Raw genomic sequence first — 24,497 nt, forward strand, 5'->3', positions numbered from 1 at the left:
CAATGCATACACAGCATCACTGTCCTTTGAGATAGTCGGATCATCGAAGGACTCCCTGCTAGGCGCACAGGCGTGCGAGGTTCTCCACCTCGTTCAGCGGGTCCACGCTCTGACTCCAAAAGGCACATCAGACTTCCCGGATAGAGAATTTGGGGCACAACTCCACTCGCTCCTCGCCCACAACTAGGAGGCATTCGAGGGCATGGGCACACTGCCCTATGCCTACAGAATACAACTCAAACCGGACGCCACCCCGGTCATTCACGCACCTCGCAGGGTCCCAGCGCCACTCAAAGACCGCCTCAAGCAGCAGCTGCAGGTTCTCCAGGACCAAGGGGTGCTATCCCGGGTCACGGAGCCCACGCCATGGGTCAGCTCCATGGTGTGTGTTAAGAAGCCCTCTGGCGAACTCCGGATCTGCATCGACCCGAAAGACCTGAACAACAACATAATGAGGGAACATTACCCCCTACCCAAGCGGGAAGAGATCACGAGCGAAATGGCCCTGGCTAAAATTTTCACAAAGCTTGATGCCTCGAAGGGTTTTTGGCAGATCTAACTGGATCAGTCCAGCAGGAAGCTGTGCACCTTCAACACTCCTTTCGGCAGGTTCTGCTATAACAGAATGCCGTTTGGCATCATCTCGGCATCCGAGGTATTCCACAGAATCATGGAACAGATGATGGAGGGCACCGAAAGGGTGCGCGTCTATGTTGACGACATCATCATCTGGTCCACCACACCACAGGAGCACATCAGCCATCTCCAGCGTGTCTTTGCGCGGATACGGGAACACGACCTGCGCCTCAACCGAGCCAAGTGTTCCTTCGGCCAAACTGAGCTAATGTTTCTGGGGGACCACATATCCCGGTCAGGAGTGCGCCCGGATGCAGACAAGGTGAGCGCCATTACAGCCATGCCGCAGCCGGCAGACAAGAAAGCAGTGCTACGCTTTTTAGGCATGGTCAACTTCCTGGGGAAGTTCATTCCCAGCCTTGCCTCCCACACAACGGCTCTTCGCCACCTCGTAAAGAAGTCCACGGAGTTCCAGTGGCTGCCCACACACCAGAAGGAATGGGAGGAGTTCAAAATTAAGCTCACCACAGCCCCGGTATTGGCGTTCTTCGACACCTCTCGTGATACGAAGATCTCGACTGATGCCAGCCAGTCCGGCATTGGGGCGGTACTCCTGCAACGGGATGACACTGCATCATGGGCCCCGGTCACCTATGCCTCGCGGGCCATGACCCCCACAGAACAGCGCTATGTGCAGATCGAGAAGGAGTGCCTGGGTTTGTTAACCAGCAGAGACAAGTTCCACGACTACGTGTATGGTCTCCCCCAGTTCACCGTGGAAGCTGACCATCGCCCCCTGGTCAGCATCATACATAAGGACCTGAACGAGATGACCCCTCACCTCCAGCGCATCCTGCTCAAGCTCCGGAGGTACGACTTCCAACTGGTCTACACCCCGGGTAAGGACCTCATCATTGCGGATGCCCTATCCAGAGCAGTAAGCACACCGCCCAATTCGGAGGGGTTCATTTGTCAGGTCGAAGTGCAGGTGGCCTTCACATCGGCAAATCTGCCAGCTGATGATTCAAGTCTGGCCCGTATTCGCCAGGAGACTGCGGCTGACCCCCTTCTACAACGTGTGATGCGCCACATGACGGGAGGGTGGCTCAAAGGGCAGTGCCCGCAGTTCTACAATGTCCGGGACGACTTGGCCGTCATTGACGGTGTCCTCCTAAAGCTGGACCGGATTGTGATTCCACACAGCATGCACAGGCTGGTCCTCAACCAACTACACGAAGGCCATCTGGGGGTTGAGAAGTGCAGACGGAGGGCCCGAGAAGCTGTATACTGGCCGGGCATCAGCGATGACATCGCCAACATGGTGCTCAACTGCCCCACCTGCCAAAGGTTTCAGCCGGCGCAACTCCCTGAGACGCTTCACCCCCAGGAGTTGGTGACGTCCCCCTGGGCGAAGGTGGGTGTGGACCTTTTTCATGTGCTCGGCAGGGACTACGCCATCATCATAGATTACGTTTCGAATTATCCAGAGCTCATACGCTTGCACGATTTGACATCGTCCGCTGTCATCAGGGCCTGCAAAGACATCTTCGCTCGCCGTGGCATTCCGCTTACCGCCATGTCGGACAATGGGCCCTGTTTTGCCAGCCAGGAATGGTCATCCTTTGCTGCTTCGTATGGCTTCACACAAGTGACGTCCAGCCCTCTGCATCCCCAGTCCAATGGCAAGGTGGAAAAGGGCATTCACATCATCAAGCGGCTCCTCTGCAAGGCTGCTGATGCCGGATCGGATTTCTGCTTAGCCCTGCTGGCCTATCGCTCGGCCCCACTAGCCACTGGCCTCTCACCAGCCCAGCTGTTGATGGGTCGCGCCCTCAGGACCACTGTGCCATCCATTCTTGTCCCTACACTCGACCACATTCCAGTACTGCAAAGGATGCGACAGCAGCGTGCTCAGCAGAAGGTGGCACACGACACTCGGGCAACTGATCTTCCTGCCCTGGCGCCTGGAGACAAAGTCCGCATCCACCTACCAGAGGGTGGCTGATCGGCAACTGCCGAAGTTCTCCGACGCGTGGCTCCCCACTCGTTCCTGGTTCGCATGCCTGATGGCTCCATTCGCCGGCGCAATCGGCGGGCCCTTCGCCTGCTTCCACGCTCGCTACGTGATCATACACTGGTGCCACGCCCTCCTGTTGTTCCTGATGTCGACTTTGTGGAGCTTCCTGCCACCATGCCCATTCCTCTGCTGCCTGTGGCCAGGCCCATTCCTCAGCCGGTGGATCCTGACCCACCCTTGAGGCGGTCAACCCGAATTCATCGCCCACCTACTAGGCTGGACTTATGAGCCTGTTTGAACATTGGACTCACTGACGTATTATGCCACAATGTTAATATGTTTCTCTTTTTGTCGTTACAGGAGTTCGTTTTGATGCTTGATGTTTATACTTGTTTTGTTTATGGTACAACCTCGTTGCTATGTTGCACCTGACACCTTCCTATGTATATAGTTTAGCCTCATGTACATGTTGTAGATATTGCACACACAAATTCAGATGCACTCAGTACACATCTATATTTATTACCACACAGGCACATATCCTTGTAAAAAGGGGGGATGTCATGATATTCAGATAAACATCATGGTGCAAACATACATACACACTGATGGACAGATCAACGGACCAATCAATACACACACAACATCACAGCCAATCACAGGCAAGAGCATACACACTATAAAACGGGGAACACAACACTTCCCGCTGATTCCAGCAGGAGACAGCTCAGGGCACAGAGCTCACAGCAAGCCACTCAGACATTCACCATGTGCTGAGTGCTTCTCCAAGATAGTGTTAGGGCTAGGTCCACAGGTTAGAGGGTAATGAACGAACCACAGTAACCAGTTTACAGATGATGTTGTTATTGTTAGTAATAAAACTGAGTTGTACCATCCGCAACCGTGTTGGTTCGTCCATGTAGCAGAGCACCCAACACAACACCAACCTCCCTGAACAGGCGCCGGAATGTGGCGACGAGGGGCTTTTCACAGTAAGTTCATTTGAAGCCTACTTGTGACAATACGCGATTTTCATTTTCATTTCATTTCACTGACCACCTATTGCCGGTCGGGATGCTCGTGTGACGGCTGCGGACTCAGTTCCCGGATGTCCTGATCGGGGGGGCGGACGGATCGGAGACCAGGGGGAGCCTTATGGGCGGTCGGGGATTAAATGTGCGGGGTTTGAGGGAGGGGTCTCTTTCTTTGGTGTGGCTCCGCCATGGAGCATGGTGCGGCCGCTGGAGGTCGCCGCCGTGCGCATCCGCGGCCTCTGACCCAGGAGTGCGGGGGCCCGTACCTGCAGCAAAATCTGCGAGAGTCACTCCGGGTCCCTGCCAGCCCCCTGCAGGGCTATGGACTTGTTGAACTTATTTGCATGGATTTCTGGAGTAAAATCCCACCGTTTTCACGCCGGCGTGGGGGGACATTGTCACATTTTGGGAGAATCCAGCCCTCTGTGTCCGGATTGAGCGGAGTAACGAGAAAGGGAAATTCAGGAACCGGCTCACCAGGCAGGTCAGTGAAGACTGCAGGAGAGTCGAAGAAAGCAGTGGAGAAAAGATTGAAATCTGTCACGGAGAGAGAGAGAGAGGTTATGAGGTAAGCGACGAAGATGAGACTTGGCACGAGGAGGGACCAAAAGCAGATTGGAAAGATGTTTTTATTTTCATTTCTGGGATCTGGGCGTCGCTGGCTTGGCCCAGCATTTGTTGTCCTTGCCCGATTGCCCCTTGAGAAGGGGGTGGTGAGCCGCCGCCATCTTGACCCCGCTGCGGCCCATGTGGCGTAGGCACACCCCCCTGTGCTGTGAGGGAGGGAATTCCAGGATTTTGACCCACCGAGGGACTTAAGCAGTGGGACTGGAAGAGGAATGGGCGATGGAAGGGAGAAGATGGAGAATCAGTCGAGGCGACCCCCGGTAAAATGGGAAAAGGCGAGGGGGTGCCGGAATCGTAAAAGTAACCGCGCTCGGAAATGAAAACCAAAGTTGATCTTGCAGGATTTCTGTTGAAAAACGAACTCCTCTTGCTGAGCAGTGAGAGGAGCGAGGGGAGGTTCAGCCTTGTTCAGCACCTGCTCTCGGCCAGCAGAGGGCGGCGTGTCCTCGGAGATGAGGCTGAGGGCCTGGAGGGTGCCAGGGCTGAGCATGGCTGATCTGGGATTGTCCTCAGTCACAGCAATGGAGGAAATGTTTGCATTCAGCTACAACAATAGGGCCTTTGACGAGGGCGGTTCTGATGTGTGCGGCCGTGCCTAGTATCAGCAAAGCTTGCTGATGTTTTAGTTAAATGACCCCACCCACTCCTCTCTCTCCCCTGTTGTGAAAGATTGATTTGTTTTCCTGTTTCTTGCATTCTACTCCGCGGGAGGAGGGGATTTAAAAATTAGCACCCGTCATTTGCTCAGCTCCCAGCAGCTGTGGTTCATTCGGGAGCTTCTGAGTTAGAATATCATAGAATTTACAGTGCAGAAGGAGGCCATTCAGCCCATCGAGTCTGCACCGGCTCTTGGAAAGAGCACCCGACTTACGCCCACGCCTCCACCCTATCCCCGTAACCCAGCAACCCCACCTAACCTTTTTGGACACTAAGGGCAATTTAGCACGGCCAATCCGCCTAACCTGCACATCTTTGGACTGTGGGAGGAAACCGGAGCACCCGGAGGAAACCCACGCAGTCACGGGGAGAACGTGCAGACTCCGCACAGACAGTGACCCAAGCCAGGAATCGAACCTGGGACCCTGGAGCGGTGAAGCAATTGTGCTAACCACTATGCTACTGTGCTGCCCAATATCATGGGCCCATAAACACGGCAGAAACTGAGGCTGAAATTTCATTGCAGTACCAAAGAGGGCGCTGCCTCGATCGGCCATCTTTCAGGTGACATACTACGCTGTAATAACTAACCCTCAGGGGACCCACGGGGATGCCCAAATTGACCTCCCCCGTGGGGCTCACGGAGTGCAAGTTCCCTCGCTCGTGGGCGGAGGCCCATCAGCTGGGGCTCGTAGAAATCGCCTCATAAAAGCCGGCCCGGATTGGGACCGCTGAAACGGTTGTCCCGTTTGGGGCCTTTCTAGTTGTAAGCCACGTTGCGGCCTTTAATGACGGTGCCCCGAACTTTCATATACACTCAGGCCTTAACCGTCTCCTCTTGTTAAAGATCTTAGGCAGCACTCCTGGCACAGTGGTTAGCACTGCTGCCTCACAGCTCCAGGTCCCTGTGTTTGATTCCAGCCTTGGGTGGCTGTCAGTGTGGAGTTTGCACGTTCTCCCCGTGTCTGCGTGGGTTTCCTCCGGGTGCTCCGGTTTCCTCCCACAGTCCAAAGATGTGCAGGTTAGATGGATTGGTCATGCTAAGTTGCCCCTTGGTATCCAGAGATGCGCGAGTTAGATGGGATTGTGGCGATAGGAAGGGAGCCTAGTTAAGGGGCTCTTTCGGTGGGTTGGTGCAAACTAAACGGTCTGAATGACCTCGTTCGGCACTGTAGGGATTCTATGGATTCTATGGGGCGGGATTCTCCAATAATGGGGCTTTGTCTCCACGCCCACGAAGAAACACGCGCGAATCACTCTGGGCTTACCTGGAGAAAGTCCAGGGAGACTCTCTAATTTGCAGTGGGCTCCTCACAGCTCCGGCTGCTGATACGGGGCCCTGCACTTGGCCCACTGGACTGAATATTGGCAGCCCCAAAGAAAGCAATCAATTCGCAAAGCGCTCAATGAAATGCGGACAATGAGTGGTTAAAGAATTGCAGGGGGAGAATGTAAGATTAATGTGAAAAGATCAGGATGCTTAGAGAGCTTAAAGAACAAAATTCTGTGGGGTGGCACGATGGTACAGTGGTTAGCATTGCTGCCTACGGCGCTGAGGACCCGGGTTCGAATCCCGGCCCTGGGTCACTGTCCGTGTGAAGTTTGCACATTCTCCCCGTGTCTGTGTGGGATTTATCCCCACAGTCCAAAGATGTGCAGGTTAGGTGGATTGGCCCCACGCTAAATTGCCCCTTAATTGGAAAAAAATTATTGGGTACTCTAAATTTTAAAAAATAAAATGAAAACCAAAATTATGATTGGAAAATGTACATCAATCACCTTTAAGAACGGAATATAGAAGCTCAATAACTATGGAGAATGGACATTGCTAATCACGATGTAATAAGGATCGAGGCTCCTAAATCATTGAAGAAATTGGATAATTAGTTAGGATTGTCATGAATCACAGCCACCATGAATATGCTGCTCAGATCCCATCTGGAGTACCAATTACATAAATGGTCACTGAATCACTGGATGTTATTGTTCTTGAAGGGCACAGACACAAGTGTTGCAGTGAGTAACTCACCTCCTGACTCCTCAAAGCCTGTCCACCATCGACAAGGCACAAGTCAGGGGTGCTATGGAGCACTCCCCACTTGCCTGGATGAGCGCGGCTCCAACAACACTCAAGAAGCTCGACACCATCCAGTCCACTTGATCGGCACCCCATGCACAACCATTCACTCCCTCCACCACCGACGCACAGTGGCGGCCGTGTGTACCATCTACAAGATGCACACCTGCAACTCACCAAGGCTCCTTCGATGGCGCCTTCCAAACCCACGACCACTGCCATCTAGACGGACACGGGCAGCAGATACCCGGGAACCCCACCACCTGGAGGTTCCCCTCCAAGTCACTCATCACCCCGACTTGCAAATATATCACCGCTCCTTCACTGTCGCTGGGGCAAAATCCTGGGACTGTCTCCCTGACAGCACAGTGGGTGTACCTACACCACGTGGACTGCAGAGCTCAAGAAGGTTGTTCGCCACCACCTTCTCAAGGGGTAATTAGGGATGGGCAATGAATGCTGGCACAGCCCACGAGGCCCACATCCCTTGAGTGAATAAAAAAAGAGTCAGACTTCTACACAGAGTTGAGCTCAAGCCATGAGGGAAGAGTTGGGCTTGCGTTCTTTTGATACGAAGAGAATTAATGGCCCTTCACTAAAAGATTTTAAAACCATCGAGAAGGAAATGGCCCAACTTGGTGAAAGATTCTGTTACCGAGGGGCAGAAAGTAAAAAGGAGAACATTTGGAATAAAATGAGAATTCATTAACAGATGTGCGACAGATGCTGGTAACAATTACTGCTGAATGACATTTAAAGTTGGCAATGTAAAGGGGTAAAGTGCAATTTGGCTGAGATAAAATGTAGAGTCTGTTCTTATCAATTTAATATCTGATATGTCCCTTATTTGGGTGCCAAGTATTAAATTGTTTTTTGGAGCAGGGTACTTGCTCCTTCAGCGCCCGGGGGAAGGTCAGTCGGTCGGTTGGACAGGAGGAGGCCCAGGATGGCGTACGAGATCCTGCCCAGCCTCGGCAACCAAGGACGGCTGCCCTGATGTTTCCCAGACCCGCCACCATCTACATTGCCGGGTGGACGAGCACGGCGAGGAGAGGCGGACTGCTCGTTTACCAAACCGTAAGGCCATAAAACCCTAAGGATTAGGATCAGGAGTGTGCCGGTCGGCCCATTGAGTCTGCTCTGCCATTCAATGGGATCGTGGCTGATCCGACATTCCTCGCCTCCACTTTCCTGCCCTGTCCCCGCTGGACCCTGCTGGATCGAGATAGTAGAGTGTCTGGTTGCAAAGCCGGTTTCAGATCAAAGGGGGTTAGAAACCGCCGGCTAATGGACTTTTCACCATAAACTATGGGACCCATGAACCTGCTATGGTCGCTAACTGGTCGCTAAATGGTCCCTAAAAGCTTTAATCTTTGTTTCATGAAGTAACTTTACATCCTATTAACGAGCTGGGACACCGGAAACTACTTGGACCTCCGGGGCTCTGGGCCGGGATTCACATGGGCGTGAGTTGGTGCAGGTATTTCCCAGCGTGGCCCTGGCACTGTGGACTCGCGGTGGGACAAGGGGGTAACACTTTTAGGGATTTGCCCCCAAAGTTTAGCGGAGGGCTCCCTCCCCCACACAACACAAATCCTGCCCACCCCACCCCTACCAGACCTTCACACCGCCCCCCCCCCCCGCCACCAGAGACCCCCCCCCCCCCGTTTAAGAGAGACCCGCACCAACAACCCCCCATCACAGAGACACCCACCAGAAATCCTCCCATAAGAGAGCTCCCCCACCAGAGACTCTCCCATTACAGAGACCCTGCCTGGAAGCTAGAGAGAAGCCCAGACAGAGACAGTGAAAGAAATCACTGCTTTAAAACTCACCTGGGCAATACACCTGCTGGCTCAGGCAGAGGAAGCTGCACCTGTCCATTCCTAGAAAGAGAAAACCACACCCAGCTGTGTTTAAACCCTCCCCCCCAGGGTGAGAACAGCCTGCTATGGTGTCACTGAGGGCCCCCCCTCCCATTATCAGGCCTCCCATCCCTCCCTTTCGGCCTCCCCTTTCAGGACCCCCACCCTATACTCCCCTACCTTTATGAGACCGCTTCATTACTGCCCCCCCCCACCCTTCATACCCCCTCAGCCGCCTTTCATGGGCATGCCCCCCCCTCAGGCCCTGACTTTTGGCAGTGCCACTCTGGCACTTGGGCAACCCTGGCAGTGCCCCTGTCAGCCTAGTAGTGCTACCCATGCACCTGTGCGCAGGTGCCGTGGGGAGTTCCAGGGTGGCACCCTGCCATGTCTCCGCCCAGCCAAGGGTCTCCGATGGATTGGGAGACCCCCCCAGATGCCAGTAAGTTTGGTCCAGCTGGAGAACATAGGCTGCCAAATGGAGAATCAAGCCCACATCTTAGACAACAGTGGAAGTTCCAATTTCAGCAATCCCTTCCTCAAACCCGGGCATATGCCGTTACTTTAATCTTCATTCATCATCCTGCACTATCTTCCCTCAGAACGCGCTGTTGGAGTTCAAAGGTCTTCTTTTACCTCAGGGGAGGTATTTAATGAAGGCGACTGGGGTCTCGCCCAATGGCAAGAGAGCTTTACCTTCTTTGGAGCCCGCCATATTAAACACTTCTCAGTCACCTAGGTGGTCAGCTGTGTGCCTTTTCTGGGATCAAGGACCCTGGGGCTAGAAACCCCATCCTTCCCAAGAGCTGCCAGCCCATTAGGGGGCGGTAGCTGCGGTACTGTCTGCAATTTAACGTGGAAACTTGACATGAGGAAGGAGAAAACAAAAGGGTCTGCACCTTTAAGCGTGGAAAGATCTCCCTTTTCAAACACCAAAGTTGTGTAAAATGTCCCTTGGGAAGAAGACAGTTTGGCCTTAGCTATTGTTTTCGCCCCACATCAGTTTCATCTCAACCTCTCGGTATCTGTCCTTCAGTTCATTTCTCCCTCACGTGTTTGTCCAACTTCCCTTCAAATATACTTTAATCTCTGATGTGGCAAATTATTATTATTATTTTTTTTTTAGAAATTTAGTGCACCCAATTCATTTTTCCAATTAAGGGGCGATTTAGCGTGTTCAATCCACCTACCCTGCACATCTTTGGGTTGTGGGGGGCGAAACCCACGCAAACACGGGGAGAATGTGCAAACTCCACACGGACAGTGACCCAGAGCCGGGATCGAACCTGGGACCTCGGCGCCGTGAGGCAGCAGGGCTAACCCACCGTGCTGCCCTGTGGCACCTTATTATAGGGCTCTCTTAGTCGCAATGTCTTTTTGTATCTATGTTATTCACATCAAGCGCTCCCATGTTCTCACCACTCTCTGGGTAAAGACATTTCCCCCTGAGTTCCTAATTGTATTGATTTGTGGTCATCTTGTACTGATGGCCCCAGTTTTGATGAGGAAGCACACCTTCACACCAGGGCACCTGGAATTCTAAATCTCGCTGCTATAAAAGCCAGTGGCGGGTAAGGGAACTCTTCAAAACTTAGATCAGCAGATTTATGTTCGGTGGGGATATCAAGGGATGAGGAACAAATGCGGGGAAATGGAGTGAGGTAAAATGTAACTCAAAGTCGCCATAGCCCCAGATGACCACAGGTTGCTTTCCCCTTTGAGGGGGACAGCTGACTGGGGGTGATTTAATCTGAGGATCGCCACACCTCAGACAAGGGGCAAGGTTGAGAAGACGGGGCCTTCATGAATAACCTCAGTCGGTACGGGGAATTGAACCCACGCTGTTGGCCTCGCTCCGCATCACAAACCAACCGTCCAGCCAAGTCAGCATACAGACCACCCATGGCTCCACTGAATGGTGGGACAGTTTAGAAGGGTTGAATGGCTTACTCACATTCAAACGTACATAAATCATTCCCTGAATTACTGATCTTGAAACAAACACAGTATTGACATGCATTCCTATCATATAATTCTGTCATCATTCTTTTATTACACTCCTGTAGTATCTTGATATACTACGGACTGTAATATATGTTACTCAAACCTTGGTTACTGATGAGATCTTCTGAATCTCGATGAAAAAGACTTGAACTCATCCAGTGGTAACAAATGGTTTATTGAGTAACTATAACAATAGTTGCATGAGATCTTTACTTTAACATTGATACTAGTGATACGGTTGACAAAATCTAACTACAGTAACTACACTAACCATCTGAGCTAATCTGGTACTCCTGCCCTTGTCACAGTCCATCCAAAAGAGAGCGAGGGAGAGACACAATGTGGTTGCTTTTTATACCCCTGTTGGTCCGGCCCTCTAGTGTGGTGCTACTGATTACACATTAACTCCTTATGGACATACATGCACATACAGAGATCACTACATCCCCCTTTTTTTCTTGTGTTACGTATTTTCTGTATGTTGTAAAGAAAATGGAACAAACATAATGGGTGCAGTTTGCAAATGCATTACATAAAATCGGTGAGTTAATCAGTCAAATGTTAATACATTTAGACTTTTAGGTTTTTCTTTTTTGTTTGCTTGAAACAGGTAGATAACTGATGATATGTACAAGTTATGATGATATTGATGATTATGCAAAGTCAATTAATATTTATGAGTCCAATCTTAATTTAAAAAAATTATGAGTCCAACTTTATGAATTTATTCGGTTGAGTTGCTTTCTTCTTCTGTTGTTGACGTGGTGATGTTGATGTTGCCATTTCTTTGTGAGCGTCGTCAGTGTTCTTGTGTTTAAGTAACCAAGAAGTCATCATGAGGTGTTCGAATGGTCGAATCACTTTGATGTCTGATTTTGACATTTCCTTCTATGCTTGTGGTAGCAATTCTGTGTTACATCTTTGTTGTCTGACGTGGACTTTTTCCTGTGCTTGCGGTATTGATTCTGTATGTAATCTTTGTTGTTTGACCTGGACTTTTTCCTGTGCTTGAGGTATTGATTTTGTTCATAAGCAAGGCATTTTTGAATAGCGATTTCTAGAGTTAAATACTTTTTTTGTGAAAGTTCTTCCCTCAAATTTTGATCAGATAGTCCAGAAATTAATTGATCCATTATCATAGTGTCTCTGAAATCAGCATAATCACAGCCTTGTGCTAGTACCTGGAGGTCTGTAATAAAATCAGTGATGGGCTCTCTGTTTCTCTGGCATCTATGACAAAAGTTAAATTTTTCCAGCATCTCACCAGACTGACTTTTATAGTGTTCTTCAAATTTAGCAATAATCACTTTAAATTTAGTTTTGCCTTCACCTTCCTAGAATTTAAAGGAGTTATAGATCTCTATAGCTTCATGTTGTGTTCTTCCGAGAAGTATTGCTATTTTCTTTTTTTCAGAGACCGTGCTTAAATCATTAGCCGCCATATATACTTGGAACTTTTGTATAAACATTTTTCAGTTATTACTTAAGTTACCGTCAATTTTCAGCTGCATTGATACTTGAACGTGGCCCATCGAATCGTTTAGTCATCGAGGATCCATCTGCTGCGAAGTCTTCCACAGTCGAATATCCGGTCTGAATTTTCTTCTTTTTTTGTCCAACCTAATCTAACTAGTCCTTTTAAAGCCAACATGCCTGGTACCATCTTTTATTACACTCCTGTATTACCTTGATATACTACGGACTGTAATATGTGTTACTCAAACCTTGGTTACTGATGAGGTCTTCTGAATCTCGATGAAGAAGACTCGAACTCGTCCAGTGGGACCAAAGGTTTATTGAGTAACTATAACAATAATTACATGAGTTGTTTACTTTAACATTGATACTAGTGATAAGGTTGACAAGATCTAACTATAGTAACTACACTAACCATCTGAGCTAATCTGAAAGTCCTGCCCTTGTCACAGTCCATCCAAAAGAGATAGAGAGAGACCCAATGTGGTTGCCTTTATATCCCTGTTGGTCCGGCCCTCTAGTGATCATGTGGTGCTACTGATTACACATTAACCCCTTATGTACATGCACATACAGAGATCACTACAATCATTGTTGTGGGTCTAAGATTAGGTTGTTCATAGTTTGGATTTACAGATACTGCTAGAAGCAAGGTAGTTGGTAAAATCAACTTTTTATTGAACTATATATGGTATGTATAGTACAAGGCTTAGCACGAGGCTCTACATAGAATTATCTCTCAACATACTTTGTTGTCATACGATCTAACGTCACTGATGTTGTAAACTAAATAGTTACATATTTAAGATTAACCCCACCTCCAGCCTTCAGTAAGGCTAACCCCACCTCATCGCTACTGCATTAACCTGAGGTCACAGGTCAGCGTTTGGCGCCTAATTCCTGCAGCTTATTTGCATCTTATACGGCTGTGGAGTAAAAAGGATTTGATACAAGCCTTTCAGGTCCGGAGATGAGGTTCTGTCAGGCCAACGAAACTGGAAGTTCTGAAGGAGCGAGGTGAAGAACAGGAAGAGTTCCATCTTGGCCAGTTTTTCCCCAAGACACGCTCGTAGACCTATCGGCGAATCAAGATTGAAGATGTTTTGCTGAATAAAGCTTAGGAGTAGCTAAAGGCGATCACAACACGGGCATCGTTGGCAAGCGATGGGTAGCCAACTGAGCTCCTTAAAGCCAACTTGAACCAATTGGCCACTAGGCTCCTGTCGAGGCAGCCACCCAGTGGCAGAAGAGTGTGGCCAGCCCCCAATAAGGGGCCGGTTTAGCACAGTGGGCTAAATAGCTGGCTCGTAATGCACAAGAAGACCAGCAGTTTGGGTTCAATTCCCGTACTGGCCTCCCCGAACAGGTGCCGGAATGTGGCGACGAGGGGCTTTTCACAGTAACTTCATTGAAGCCTACTTGTGACAATAAGCGATTATTGTTGTTATTATTGAGCGCCCAGCTTTGAGAACTTGCATTGCACACTTAATTATAGGGCGAGCCTGCGCTCTGCTGCCCAATTCAGGGATAATCACTGCCAGTTGACTGTTATCCACGTCGTACTGGGTACTGACACCAGCTTTCTTTGGCGTCACGCGCCCTGAAGTCTGTGGGGAAAATCCTGCCTCATTTTTTAAAACTCCTCATGTTAGCTGGTCCTAGCTCACCCACGATACTCAACACTCCAAAATAAGACAAAATTGGCAAGAACACGCTTAAAGGCTGGGGATCCACAAACCTTTGTGTTTACACCTTCAGCGGTTTAACTTTACACTGCCTAACCATTTTTAATGGCCCACTTGGAGGCCCCCGGGATGGAGATAGGGTGAAAATCAAATGAATTAAGGCAGCACCTTCCAAACCCACGACCACTACCATCTAGAAGGACGAGGGCAGCAGACACCAGGGAACACCATCACCCTTAATTTCCCTGCGAGGCCACTCACCACCCCGACTTGGAAATATACCAGCCGTTCCTTCACTGTGATTGGGCCAAAATCCCGGAATGCCCTCCCTAACAGCACTGACGGTGTACCTACTCCTCAGGGACTGCAGTGGTTCAAGATGGTAGCTCGCCCCCGCCGTTTGAAGGGTAACTAGGGAAGGGCAATGAATGCTAGGCCCAGCCAGCAATGCACACATCCCGTAAGTGAATATGAAATAAATGATCTCAAATCAGCATTTCAAACTCACCCATTGAAAATGGAATGAATGCATCTGGTTGGAAAAATTCTCCATTTTCAGTCAGGAAGTTCTCAGGATTGAACTGGTTTGGATGTTTCCATTGGGACTCTTCAAACATGACCGACGACAGGTTTATCAGAACAACAGTCCCCTAGAACGACAGCAGAAACAACTTTGAGGTACCTGGTTAAGCAGAGATAGCACATTCAGCTCTTGTACATAATATTGGCTCCATGGCCTACATTCTCTAATGATGGATATCGTGAAAAACGCCTCCCTGAAACATCGTCTCCTGGAAAACACTGTTGTGGGGGAGGCGGTGGCGTAGTGGTATTGTCACTGGACTTGTAAACCAGAGACCCAGAGTAATGCTCTGGGGTCCTGTGTTCGAATCCCACCACTGCAGATGGTGAAATTCAAATTCAATAAAAAAAGAATCTGGAATTGAAAGTCTAATGAAGACCATGAAACCATTGTCGATTGTCGTAAAAGCCCATCTGGCTCACTAATGTCCTTTGGGAAATCTGCCATCCTTATCCGGTCTGGCCTACATGTGACTCCAGATCCACAGCAACTCAAGGGCAATTCAGGATGGATGGGCAATAAATGCTGGCCCAGTGTTTTCGGGTGCGGCCCCCCCCCCCCCCCCCCCCCCCAGCCGGAAGTGGGATTCTCCGTCCCGGCAGCAAGCCAATGGGGTTTCCCATTGTGGGCGCCCCCAGGCCATCGGGAAATCCGCGGGTGTGAGTGCGCTGCCGGCGAAACGGAGAATCCCGCCGATGGAGAATCCAGCCCATGTGAGAGCTATGGGTTTCTCGTCATAATAATTTTGCCACACCCCCTGATCCATCATTGGCAGGTGAGCCAGGTTTTCAATATGATTGACAAAAAGTCATTGACAGGAATAATCTACTTCCCTCTTCACGCATGTTGTCCAACCTGTCGAACGTTTCAAGCATTTCTTGTTACTTTATTTCAGATTTCTAGCACCCGTATATTTCACTTTGATTTCAACGTGGTTCTTACACTCATCACGTTGTTACGAGCTTTATGAGATACACATGTTGTCAAGTGTCTCCTTAAATTTAAAATGAAACAGAGATTGTGGGTTGGCATCGCACTAAACCTCTCCTCAGAGACAGGCCCATATGATCTGGTTGGCTATGGGGAAATAAACCCAGTCCGAAACCTACTGGAAATTGAGCGACAATTTTCACATCCTGTCACAGACAAAGAGACATCTGCTTTTAGGAGCCACAGATACCCAGAGACATGGGAGAGAGAAAGAAAGACACATAAAACAGCAGCTACTGCCGTGAAGAGCGTCAAGAGTTTACAACTAAACAGAAGACTTGCAAACGTTGGTCATCTGTTTGGAAGGAAGGCAGCAGGACTGAGGGGACTTGTGGAGTAACCAAGGTGGACTTTTCTGGTGAAAACAGGTGCTGGAATATCCTGGCTACGTGGAACGATTTTCAGAGGAAGATTCAACCTGGTAAGGCAGGGAGAAGTGAGCCTGCTGGGAGCCCCGTGTTCCTACCTGCCTTCTTGCCAAAACCCACCCCCTCCCGTGATCCCCTCCCTAAACCGCCCAAGCCCCTCCCCCCTCACCCAATACCCCAGACTCACCTTTCTCCGGGATCCGTTGGGCCTTCTTCTTGGGCCTGCTTGCAGTTCCAGCAGCGGCCACTGAATACGGTTTTGGCGCTGCTGGGACTGCTGGAGCTGCCGGCCACCGTGATTGGCTGGCAGTTCCTGAGGGTGGGAGGTCCTGGCCAGTAGGTGGCAGCGGCAGGCGGTGTAGCCTTGCCGCGGCGTGTTACGGCTGCCGGGGAGTGGCTGGGTTGGCTCAACGGCACATTTGGCTTTGGGTGGGGGGGGGGGGGGTGGTGGGGGGGAGGGGAGGGGGGGGGGGGGGCGGGGTGGACTGTTCATGCACCGCGCAGCCCGCGTTTATCATGTTAATCGAAATAGTCAATGAAAATGATAATCAGAGAAAAGCACAGTATAAGAAAGGACTACCTTTTTAAATGTGTACCCCATAAATTTAGTGTCTTGTGTTGTTGCATGGCTGACTGAAAATGGAGCTAAGTTCCCAAACCGTTGAACCTCATGAATAACAGCATTGATATACGGCATGTTGGGCCTGTCAGTCAGCAATGGGGCACGGGACTTGCCAATCACCTTGTCGAGCTCCTTCTGACACTTTTCTGCAAAACAAAACAGCACAATCATTTGGATTGCTTATTTCCCAGGCCATTCCATTGACTTCTGGACAGATCTGAGGAGATTCAGGGCGCCCTAAACCAGAGATGGATAGCGAGGAGAAGGCATATCAGTTCTATTGGATCCCTGCCACTTATTTCCCGTGTTTTTCGACCACTCCTGATGGTTCAGCGAGCAGTCAGCCAGGTCAGAAGCATTGGCCGGATTGTTAGGCCCCGAGAGGGAGGTGGCATGCGGAAGGAAGTGAAACCAGGTGCCATCGCCCGTTGCCCGCCCATCCCCACTGGAATTTTGCCACTGCTAGGAGAGGCTTCAAATCCCCCCCCCCCCACTCCCCCCCAACCTTGCAGCCGTTGAGGCACTCAAGTGGCCAATGAATAGCTTCCTCCTCCTGCTCCTGGTAACCTACCAGAACTGGCGAGTGTCCACTCCCTGAGCTGTGTTTGGGAATGGGGCTGGGATGTGTCGCTCCTGTTCGGACACACTGACCCAACGGAGCCCCCCCCCCCCCCCCCCCCCCCCCACCCCCCAAGCCCCATGGAACGTCAATCCCATGTTTCACCCCCTATTTGACCTCTTGAACTTTGCCCTCCAACTCCCTCACCAGGGCCTGCCAGATTAGCCCCAATAGAGTTTTCACCTGACTTCATGAGAGGATTGCCTGCAGTCCCAGGATTGGCCATTGGTGGTGCTACTGGGCCTGGACAGCTGCGGGCCACTGAGGTTGGTTGGCATGTCTCCTCCACATTTGAGCCAAGTAAAGGCCCAACGACCAGAGAGTCAGCTCGGGGGCTGTGCCCGACTATTACCCCAGGGCTGCTGGGCCATTGGCTCCACGGAAAACTTCTGCCCCCCAATCCTGGCACCTCTCTCCAGGAAGCCTTATCAAGACCTCAGAGACGGTGCTGAAGAGATTTACTGGAGTGTTGCCAGGGATGAAAGACGTCAGTTGTGAATAGAGACCGGAGAATCGAGGGTTGTTCGCCTTACAGCAGAGGAGGTTCAAAGGAGATTGAACAGGGGTGCTCAAAGTCAGGAAGAATCTTGAGAGGCTTCCTAAAGCGTTGGTTACACTGAAGCATTTAGCTCTCCATTGGCTGCGTTAAATGTCCTCCAATGTCAAGAAACGGTAGCAAGCAGATGTTCGGCCTCCTATTTACCTAAGCATAGAGCCTAACACCTGATTCAAGACCCAAGCTGTGGACACCTATCCTGCATACCCTTACCAATATGGTGGGGGGGCCACAGTTTCAGGGCTGGGATCTCCGGTTCTCCCAGCCGCGTGTTTCTCGGCACCGCGCTGTTTGCCGGCGGCTGGATTCTCGGCTCCCGCTGCTTGCCAATGGGATTTCCCATTGAAGCCGCCCCAGGCCGCTGGGAAACCTACGGGCCGGGATGCAGTGCCAATGGGAAAAGTGAATTCCCAGGGCTGGAGAATTCCGACGCTGATGTGGAAATGCCTGTGCAATCCCAAAATATTTTAGACTTTAGGAGCCCATTTTTGTGCCTGTAAAACTTTTGCAGCGTTAACAAATTGACCCACAATAGGAAAACAGACTCACAATGCCACATTTAATTCAGGGCACCACCTGATTTGTGCCAAATATTTTTTTTTCTAATCGTTATTGAAGCAAGTAAGCTTACATTAACACTGCAGTGAAGTTACTGTGAAAAGCCCCTCGTCGCCACACTCCGGCACCTGTTCGGGTACACAGAGGGAGAATTCAGAATATCCAATTCAGCTAACAAGCACGTCTTTCGGGACTTGTGGGAGGAAACCGGAGCACCCGGAGGAAACCCACGCAGACATTGGGAGAACGTGCAGACTCCGCACAGACAGTGACCCAGGCCGGGAATCGAACCTGGGACCCATGCGCTGTGAAGCAACAATGCCAACCATTGTGCTACACTGCTATTTGCTCCCAGGCTGCCCATGGACGTAGTCTATGAGGAGTAGTGAGATCTGCGACTCGGTGAGTAGCACTTTGACCTCGGGGAAGCACCCTGACCTCGGGGAAGCACCCTGACCTCAGGGTAGCACTCTGACCTTGGGGAAGCACCCTGACCTCAGGGTAGCTCTCTGACCTCGGAGAAGCACTCTGCCCTCTGGGTAACACCCTGACCTCTGGGTAACACTCTGACCTCTGATTCAGAAGGTCGTGGGTTCTTGCCCCATTCCATAGATTTGACTGACGCTCCGGCGCCAACACTGAGAAAGTACTGCACTGTCAAATGTGCTGTCTTTCAGATGAAACATTAAAACCAAGGCCCTGTCTAACCTCTCAGGAGGACGTCAAACCATCATAACAGTGTTATGAAGAAGAGTGGAAGCGTTCTCCCCACCGCCCTGCCCAATATTGAACTCTCAATCACCATTAAACAAAAGGATTAGCTGGCCATTATCACGTTGTTATTTGTGGGAACTTGCTGGGCACAAACGAGCTGGCATGTGTCTTATATTACAACAGTGGATGCAGACTAACTGGTCATCATTGGCTGTGGAGTGCGTTGGCGAGCGATCTGGGGTAGCACAGTGGTTAGCACTGTTGCTTCACAGAAGGAAATAAGGACTAAGAGGATCAAGTGTCAATACCTTATTAATCACCTTATTAATCACATTTTATGGTTTAGTTCGATTCCCGGCTTGGGTCACTGTCTGTGCGGAGTCTGCACGTTCTCCCCGTGTCTGCGTGGGTTTCCTCCGGGTGCTCCGGTTTCCTCCCCACAAGTCTCGAAAGACGTGCTTGTTAGGTGAATTGGACATTCTGAATGCCCCCTCTGTGTACCCGAACAGGCGCCGGAGTGTGGCGACTGGGGGATTTTCACAGTAACTTCATTGCAGCGTTCTGTAAGCCTACTTGTGACGCTAATAAACATCATTATTATTATAATATAAATGAAGTCCTGTCACAGAAAAATTGAACTTCATCGATGAGGTTTATCCATGAGGACTACAGCAGTTCCAGAAGACGGCTCACCACCACCTTCTCAAGGGTAATTAGGGATGGGCAATAAATGCTGGTCTAGCCAACGATGCCCACATCCCGTGGAAGAATCCTAAAAAAAGTAATGTTCTTGATTATCCTATTGATTTTTCAGAATCTTCATTGACTTCCCCTCTACATTGTGTTGGAAGCTGGGATTTACCTTGTATATCTGGGTAAGCCATCATGTATAGAAGGCCCCAGCGAAGGGTAGTTGCTGTGCTCTGGGTGCCAGCGAGGAAGAGATCATAAACGTTGTACAGCAGGTTTCCCTCCGTCAGATACGAATTGGGGTAGTTACGTTCCTGAAAAAGGAAATGTCTCTCTGATCAAGCACCTTGCAAAGTCAACTCTCGCCAATAAGTTTCAGGATTGAAGTCTAATTCCAGGACTTGACTGTAGAAATCAAAGTTGAAGCTCCTACTGCAGTACTGAGGGAGTACTGAGGGAGTGCTGCACTGTTGAAGGCCATCGCTTCTCTAATGTGTGTCTTTCCCTCCATGTCTCCTGGTATCTGTGTCTCCTATGTGCAGCTGTCTCTTTGTCTGTGTCAGGATGTGAAAATTGTCGCTTGATTTCCAATAGATTTCAGACTGGGTTTATTTACCCATGGTCAGCTAGATCACATGGGCCTGTCTCTGTCATCAGTTTAGTATGATGCCAATTGAGACTATCGATTTTATCTTAAACTTAAGGAGACATTTTACAACATGAGCATCTCATAAATCTCATAACAATGTGATAAGTGCAAGAATCACGTTAAATAAAAGTTAAAGACTGTGGATGCGAGAAATTGAAATTAAAAAAACAGAAAATGCTGGAAATGTTCAGCACATCTGACAATATGTGTGAGGAGAGAACTAGAATTTTCCTGTCAATGAACTTTTGTCAATCATATTGACAATCTGGCTGATCCACCAATGATGGAACAGAATGGGGGTATGGGATGTTGCAAATGGTTAGGGCGAGCAAAGCCATCATTCTCATACTAAGTGCTGTTCATAGAATCATAGAATTTACAGTGCAGAAGTAGGCCATTCGGCCCACCTGGTCTGCACCAGCCCTTGGAAAGAGCACCCTGTTTTGTTACCTGTGTGATAGGTAACATGTGCTACTCAATCCTTGGTTAATGATGAGGTCTTCTGAATCTCGATGAAGAAGACTCAAACTCGTCCAGTAGTAACAAAAGGTTTATTGAGTAACTATAACAATAATTGCATGAGTTCTTTACTTTAACTTTGATACTAGTGATAAGGTTAACAAGATTTAACTACAGTAACTAGACGTAACTCCACTAGCGATCTGAACTAATCTGATACTGCCCTGGTCACAATGCACCCAAGAGAGAGGGAGAGACACAATGTGGTTGCTTTTTATACCCCTGTTGGTCCGGCCCTCTAGTGATCATAGAACATAGAACATAGAACAATACAGCGCAGTACAGGCCCTTCGGCCCACGATGTTGCACCGAAACAAAAGCCATCTAACCTACACTATGCCATTATCATCCATATGTTTATCCAATAAACTTTTAAATGCCCTCAATGTTGGCGAGTTCACTACTGTAGCAGGTAGGGCATTCCACGGCCTCACTACTCTTTGCGTAAAGAACCTACCTCTGACCTCTGTCCTATATCTATTACCCCTCAGTTTAACGTTATGTCCCCTCGTGCCAGCCATTTCCATCCGCGGGAGAAGGCTCTCACTGTCCACTCTATCCAACCCCCTGATCATTTTGTATGCTAAATGTGGTGCTACTGATTACACATTAACTCCTTATGTACATGCACATACAGAGATCACTACATCCCCCTTTTTTTCTTGAGTTACATATTTTCTGTATGTGGTAAAGAAAATTGAACAAACATAATGGATGCAGTTTGCAACGACATTACGTAAAATCAATGAGTTAATCAGTTAAATGTTAATACATTTAGTCTCTTAGGTTTTTCTTCTCGTTTGCTTGAAACAGGTCGACAAATGATGTTATGTACAAGTTGTGATGATATTGATGATTATACAAAGCCAATTAATATGTATGAGTCCAATCTTAATAAAAAGATTTGTGAGTGCAAACTTTATGAATTCATTCGGTTGAGTTGCTGATGTGGTGATGTTGATGTCGTCATTTCTTTGTGAGCGTCATCAGTGTTCTTGCGTTTGAGTGACCAACAAGTCATCATGAGGTGTTCGAATGGTTGAATCACTTTGTTGTCTAATCTAGACTTTCCTTTTTTCTCTCTCTGCTTGTTGTAGCAATTCTGTGTTATACCGTTGTCTGACCTGGACTTTTTCCTGTGCTTGCGGTATTGATTCTGTATGTCATCTTTGTTATCTGACCTGGACTTTTTCCTGTGCTTGCGGTATTGATCTAATGTGTCATCTGCCTTGAAAGCTGGTGTGCTTGCTTGTTCTGGAGCAGATGTGAATTTGTGAATTGTTTTGTCATACCATGGCATGTTTGTAGTCTTGTCATTGTTTTGCAGTGTGCTGTGGCATTGTCCTTCATGTGCAGAGTTGTACCATGTTGTACAGGTTGTTGTTTCATTGTTGTTGTTTCTGTCGTTTCTGTCTTGGTTGTTTTCATTGTCGTTCTTGTTGTTGTCGTTCTTGTTGTTGTTTTTGGCATGCTTGTTGTTTCTGTTTTTGTTGTTTTCGTCGCTGTTCTTGTCATTTTTCTTGTCATGCTTGTCGTTTCTGATATGTTTCTTGTTGTCTTTGTTGTTGCTGTTGTTCTTGTTTCTGCTGTGCGTCTTGCGGTGTTTGTTGTTCTTGTTGCGCTCAATGAGTGTTCCGTATGGATGATTTGAGTCATTTTCACAGTTATTGGTGTCAGTGTCCGTTGAGTTATCTGTTACATTGAGCGTTTCTTCTTGAGAATTGTGAGAATGATCTGATGTTGCATTGATGTTGGTGACATCAGTCATTTGTGGTGGATTTGATTCCTCTTCTTTGCTTCCTTGGTACTCCTCTTCTAGAGTCATTTCTGGTTCACTTGAATCATCATTGATTTCTTTGTGCTCCTTTTCTGGAGTTATTTCTGGTTCATTTGAATCACCTGTGGTTTCTTGGTGCTCCTCTTCTGGAGTCAAAATCTTCACAATTTCATTTGACGTGGTCTCTCTGGACTCATGTGTAGCCCTCCTCTGACTGTTGAGTGCTTCTGTGCAGACGAGCTGAGATCTGTCAGTCTCGCTGTGATCCTGCACATCCTGTATGGGAATTGTGATTTCTTCGTCACTTGTCTCACATACAGTGGGTAGACATTCAATGTCTTCTTGTTGGTTAAATGAGCTGGGTAGACTGTCATAGTCTTCTTCTGGTGGCTCAAATAAGCTTGATAGACCTTCATGGTCTTGTTCATGCATGGACTTCGCTATGGAGTCTTGAGTTGCTTCCATTTTGGAGTCTGTCAATGAGCTCTCTGTGGAGGCTTGTATCACTCTCTTTGTGGAGTCTTTCATCGCTCTCTGTGTGGAGTCATGCAGTGGTCTCGCTGTGAAGTCTTTCATCGCTCTCTGTGTGGTGTCGTGTTCTTCTTGGGTATTTGACAGGTTGCTGTCATCCAATGTACCGACGATCTGCCATGGCATCATGGTATTGGATTCATTTACCATGAGTAGAGTCGTGTTGAGCTGTGCAACCGTGTTGCTGATGCTGTGATCAGCAGATCTGAATAACTCAGCCATGTCTGAGTAGTATGAAAATCGCTTATTGTCACAAGTAGGCTTCAAACGAAGTTACTGTGAAAAGCCCCTAGTCGCCACATTCCGGCGCCTGTTCGGGGAGGCTGTTACGGGAATTGAACCGTGCTGCTGGCCTGCCTTGGTCTGCTTTCAAAGCCAGCGATTTAGCCCTGTGCTAAACAGCCCCTGTGCTAAACAGTATTGTGTGTATTGTTCGATAGACAAATCATCTCTTTTTGTTTCGGAGTTGTCATTGTGCTCTTCACTTTGGGTGGTGCAGACTGCTTGGGCCAGGGTGTTGTGAAAGTTATTTTCAACTGCTGGTGTAAGTTCAGGCATTGTTCTGTATTTTGAGGTAAGAAAACTGGGTTTTGCAGCTTTAAATTACTTTTTTCAATTTTCGTGCATTTCCTTTTTAAGTGGGCGCGGTCCGGGTCCTCTGCTCGTGACATCATGCGCAGGGCTTGATTGCGCATGCGCAATCCGAGTTTCAGTTACTGTGCGCTCTTTTCGCAACTGCGCATGCGCGGCTTCTGGCGCATGCGCAGAACACTGTTTCGCCGGTTTGCGTCTTTTAGGGTAGTGCGCATGTGCGTACTGGCCGGAACGCTCTCGCTCAAGATGGCTGCCAATCAAAAAGTGCTGTTGCATCGAGTGAGATTCTGCCTCTGCCTCATGGTGAGTATTCGCGCCATTTTCACGGATTTTGTTTTCTAGATAATGATTCTGTCTTTGTAAAGACTCAAAGTATTGATTTTGTTTTTGATCATAAGCAAGGCATTTTTGTACAGCGATTTCTAATGTTAAATACTTTTTTTGTGAAAGTTCTTCCCTCAAATTATTTTCAGATAGTCCATAAATTAATTGATCCAAATATCATAGCGTCTCTGAAATCAGCATAATTAAAGCCCTGTGCGAGTACCTGGAGGTCTGTAATAAAATCAGTGATGGGCTCACCGTTTCTCTGGCCTCTATGCCAAAAGATAAATCTTTCCAGCATCTCACCAGACTGACTTTTACAGTGTTCTTCAAATTTTGTGCTAATCACTTTAAATTTAGTTTTCTCTTCACCTTCGAAGAAATT

General features: G+C 48.8%; 1 protein-coding gene and 1 pseudogene across 1 annotated transcript in view; one reads left to right on the forward strand and one right to left on the reverse strand.

The window, feature by feature from the left end:
- Nucleotides 1-7,763: 7,763 nt before the first annotated feature.
- LOC140404174 (U2 spliceosomal RNA) lies at nt 7,764-7,880 on the forward strand (annotated as a pseudogene).
- Nucleotides 7,881-11,016: 3,136 nt separating this feature from the next.
- Nucleotides 11,017-24,497, reverse strand: part of LOC140403921 (cytochrome P450 2J2-like) — a 32,011-nt gene continuing 18,530 nt past the window's right edge. The window contains exons 6-9 of the mRNA XM_072492167.1: nt 19,891-20,032; nt 16,540-16,727; nt 14,527-14,668; nt 11,017-13,408 (exon numbers count right to left, since the gene is read on the reverse strand). Coding sequence (XP_072348268.1) covers nt 13,227-13,408; nt 14,527-14,668; nt 16,540-16,727; nt 19,891-20,032 — 654 coding nt within the window. The 3' untranslated portion in view covers nt 11,017-13,226. The remainder of the gene's footprint in view (nt 13,409-14,526; nt 14,669-16,539; nt 16,728-19,890; nt 20,033-24,497) is intronic.

Source organism: Scyliorhinus torazame, chromosome 29, assembly GCF_047496885.1.
Source record: "Scyliorhinus torazame isolate Kashiwa2021f chromosome 29, sScyTor2.1, whole genome shotgun sequence".
Lineage (NCBI taxonomy): Eukaryota > Metazoa > Chordata > Chondrichthyes > Carcharhiniformes > Scyliorhinidae > Scyliorhinus > Scyliorhinus torazame.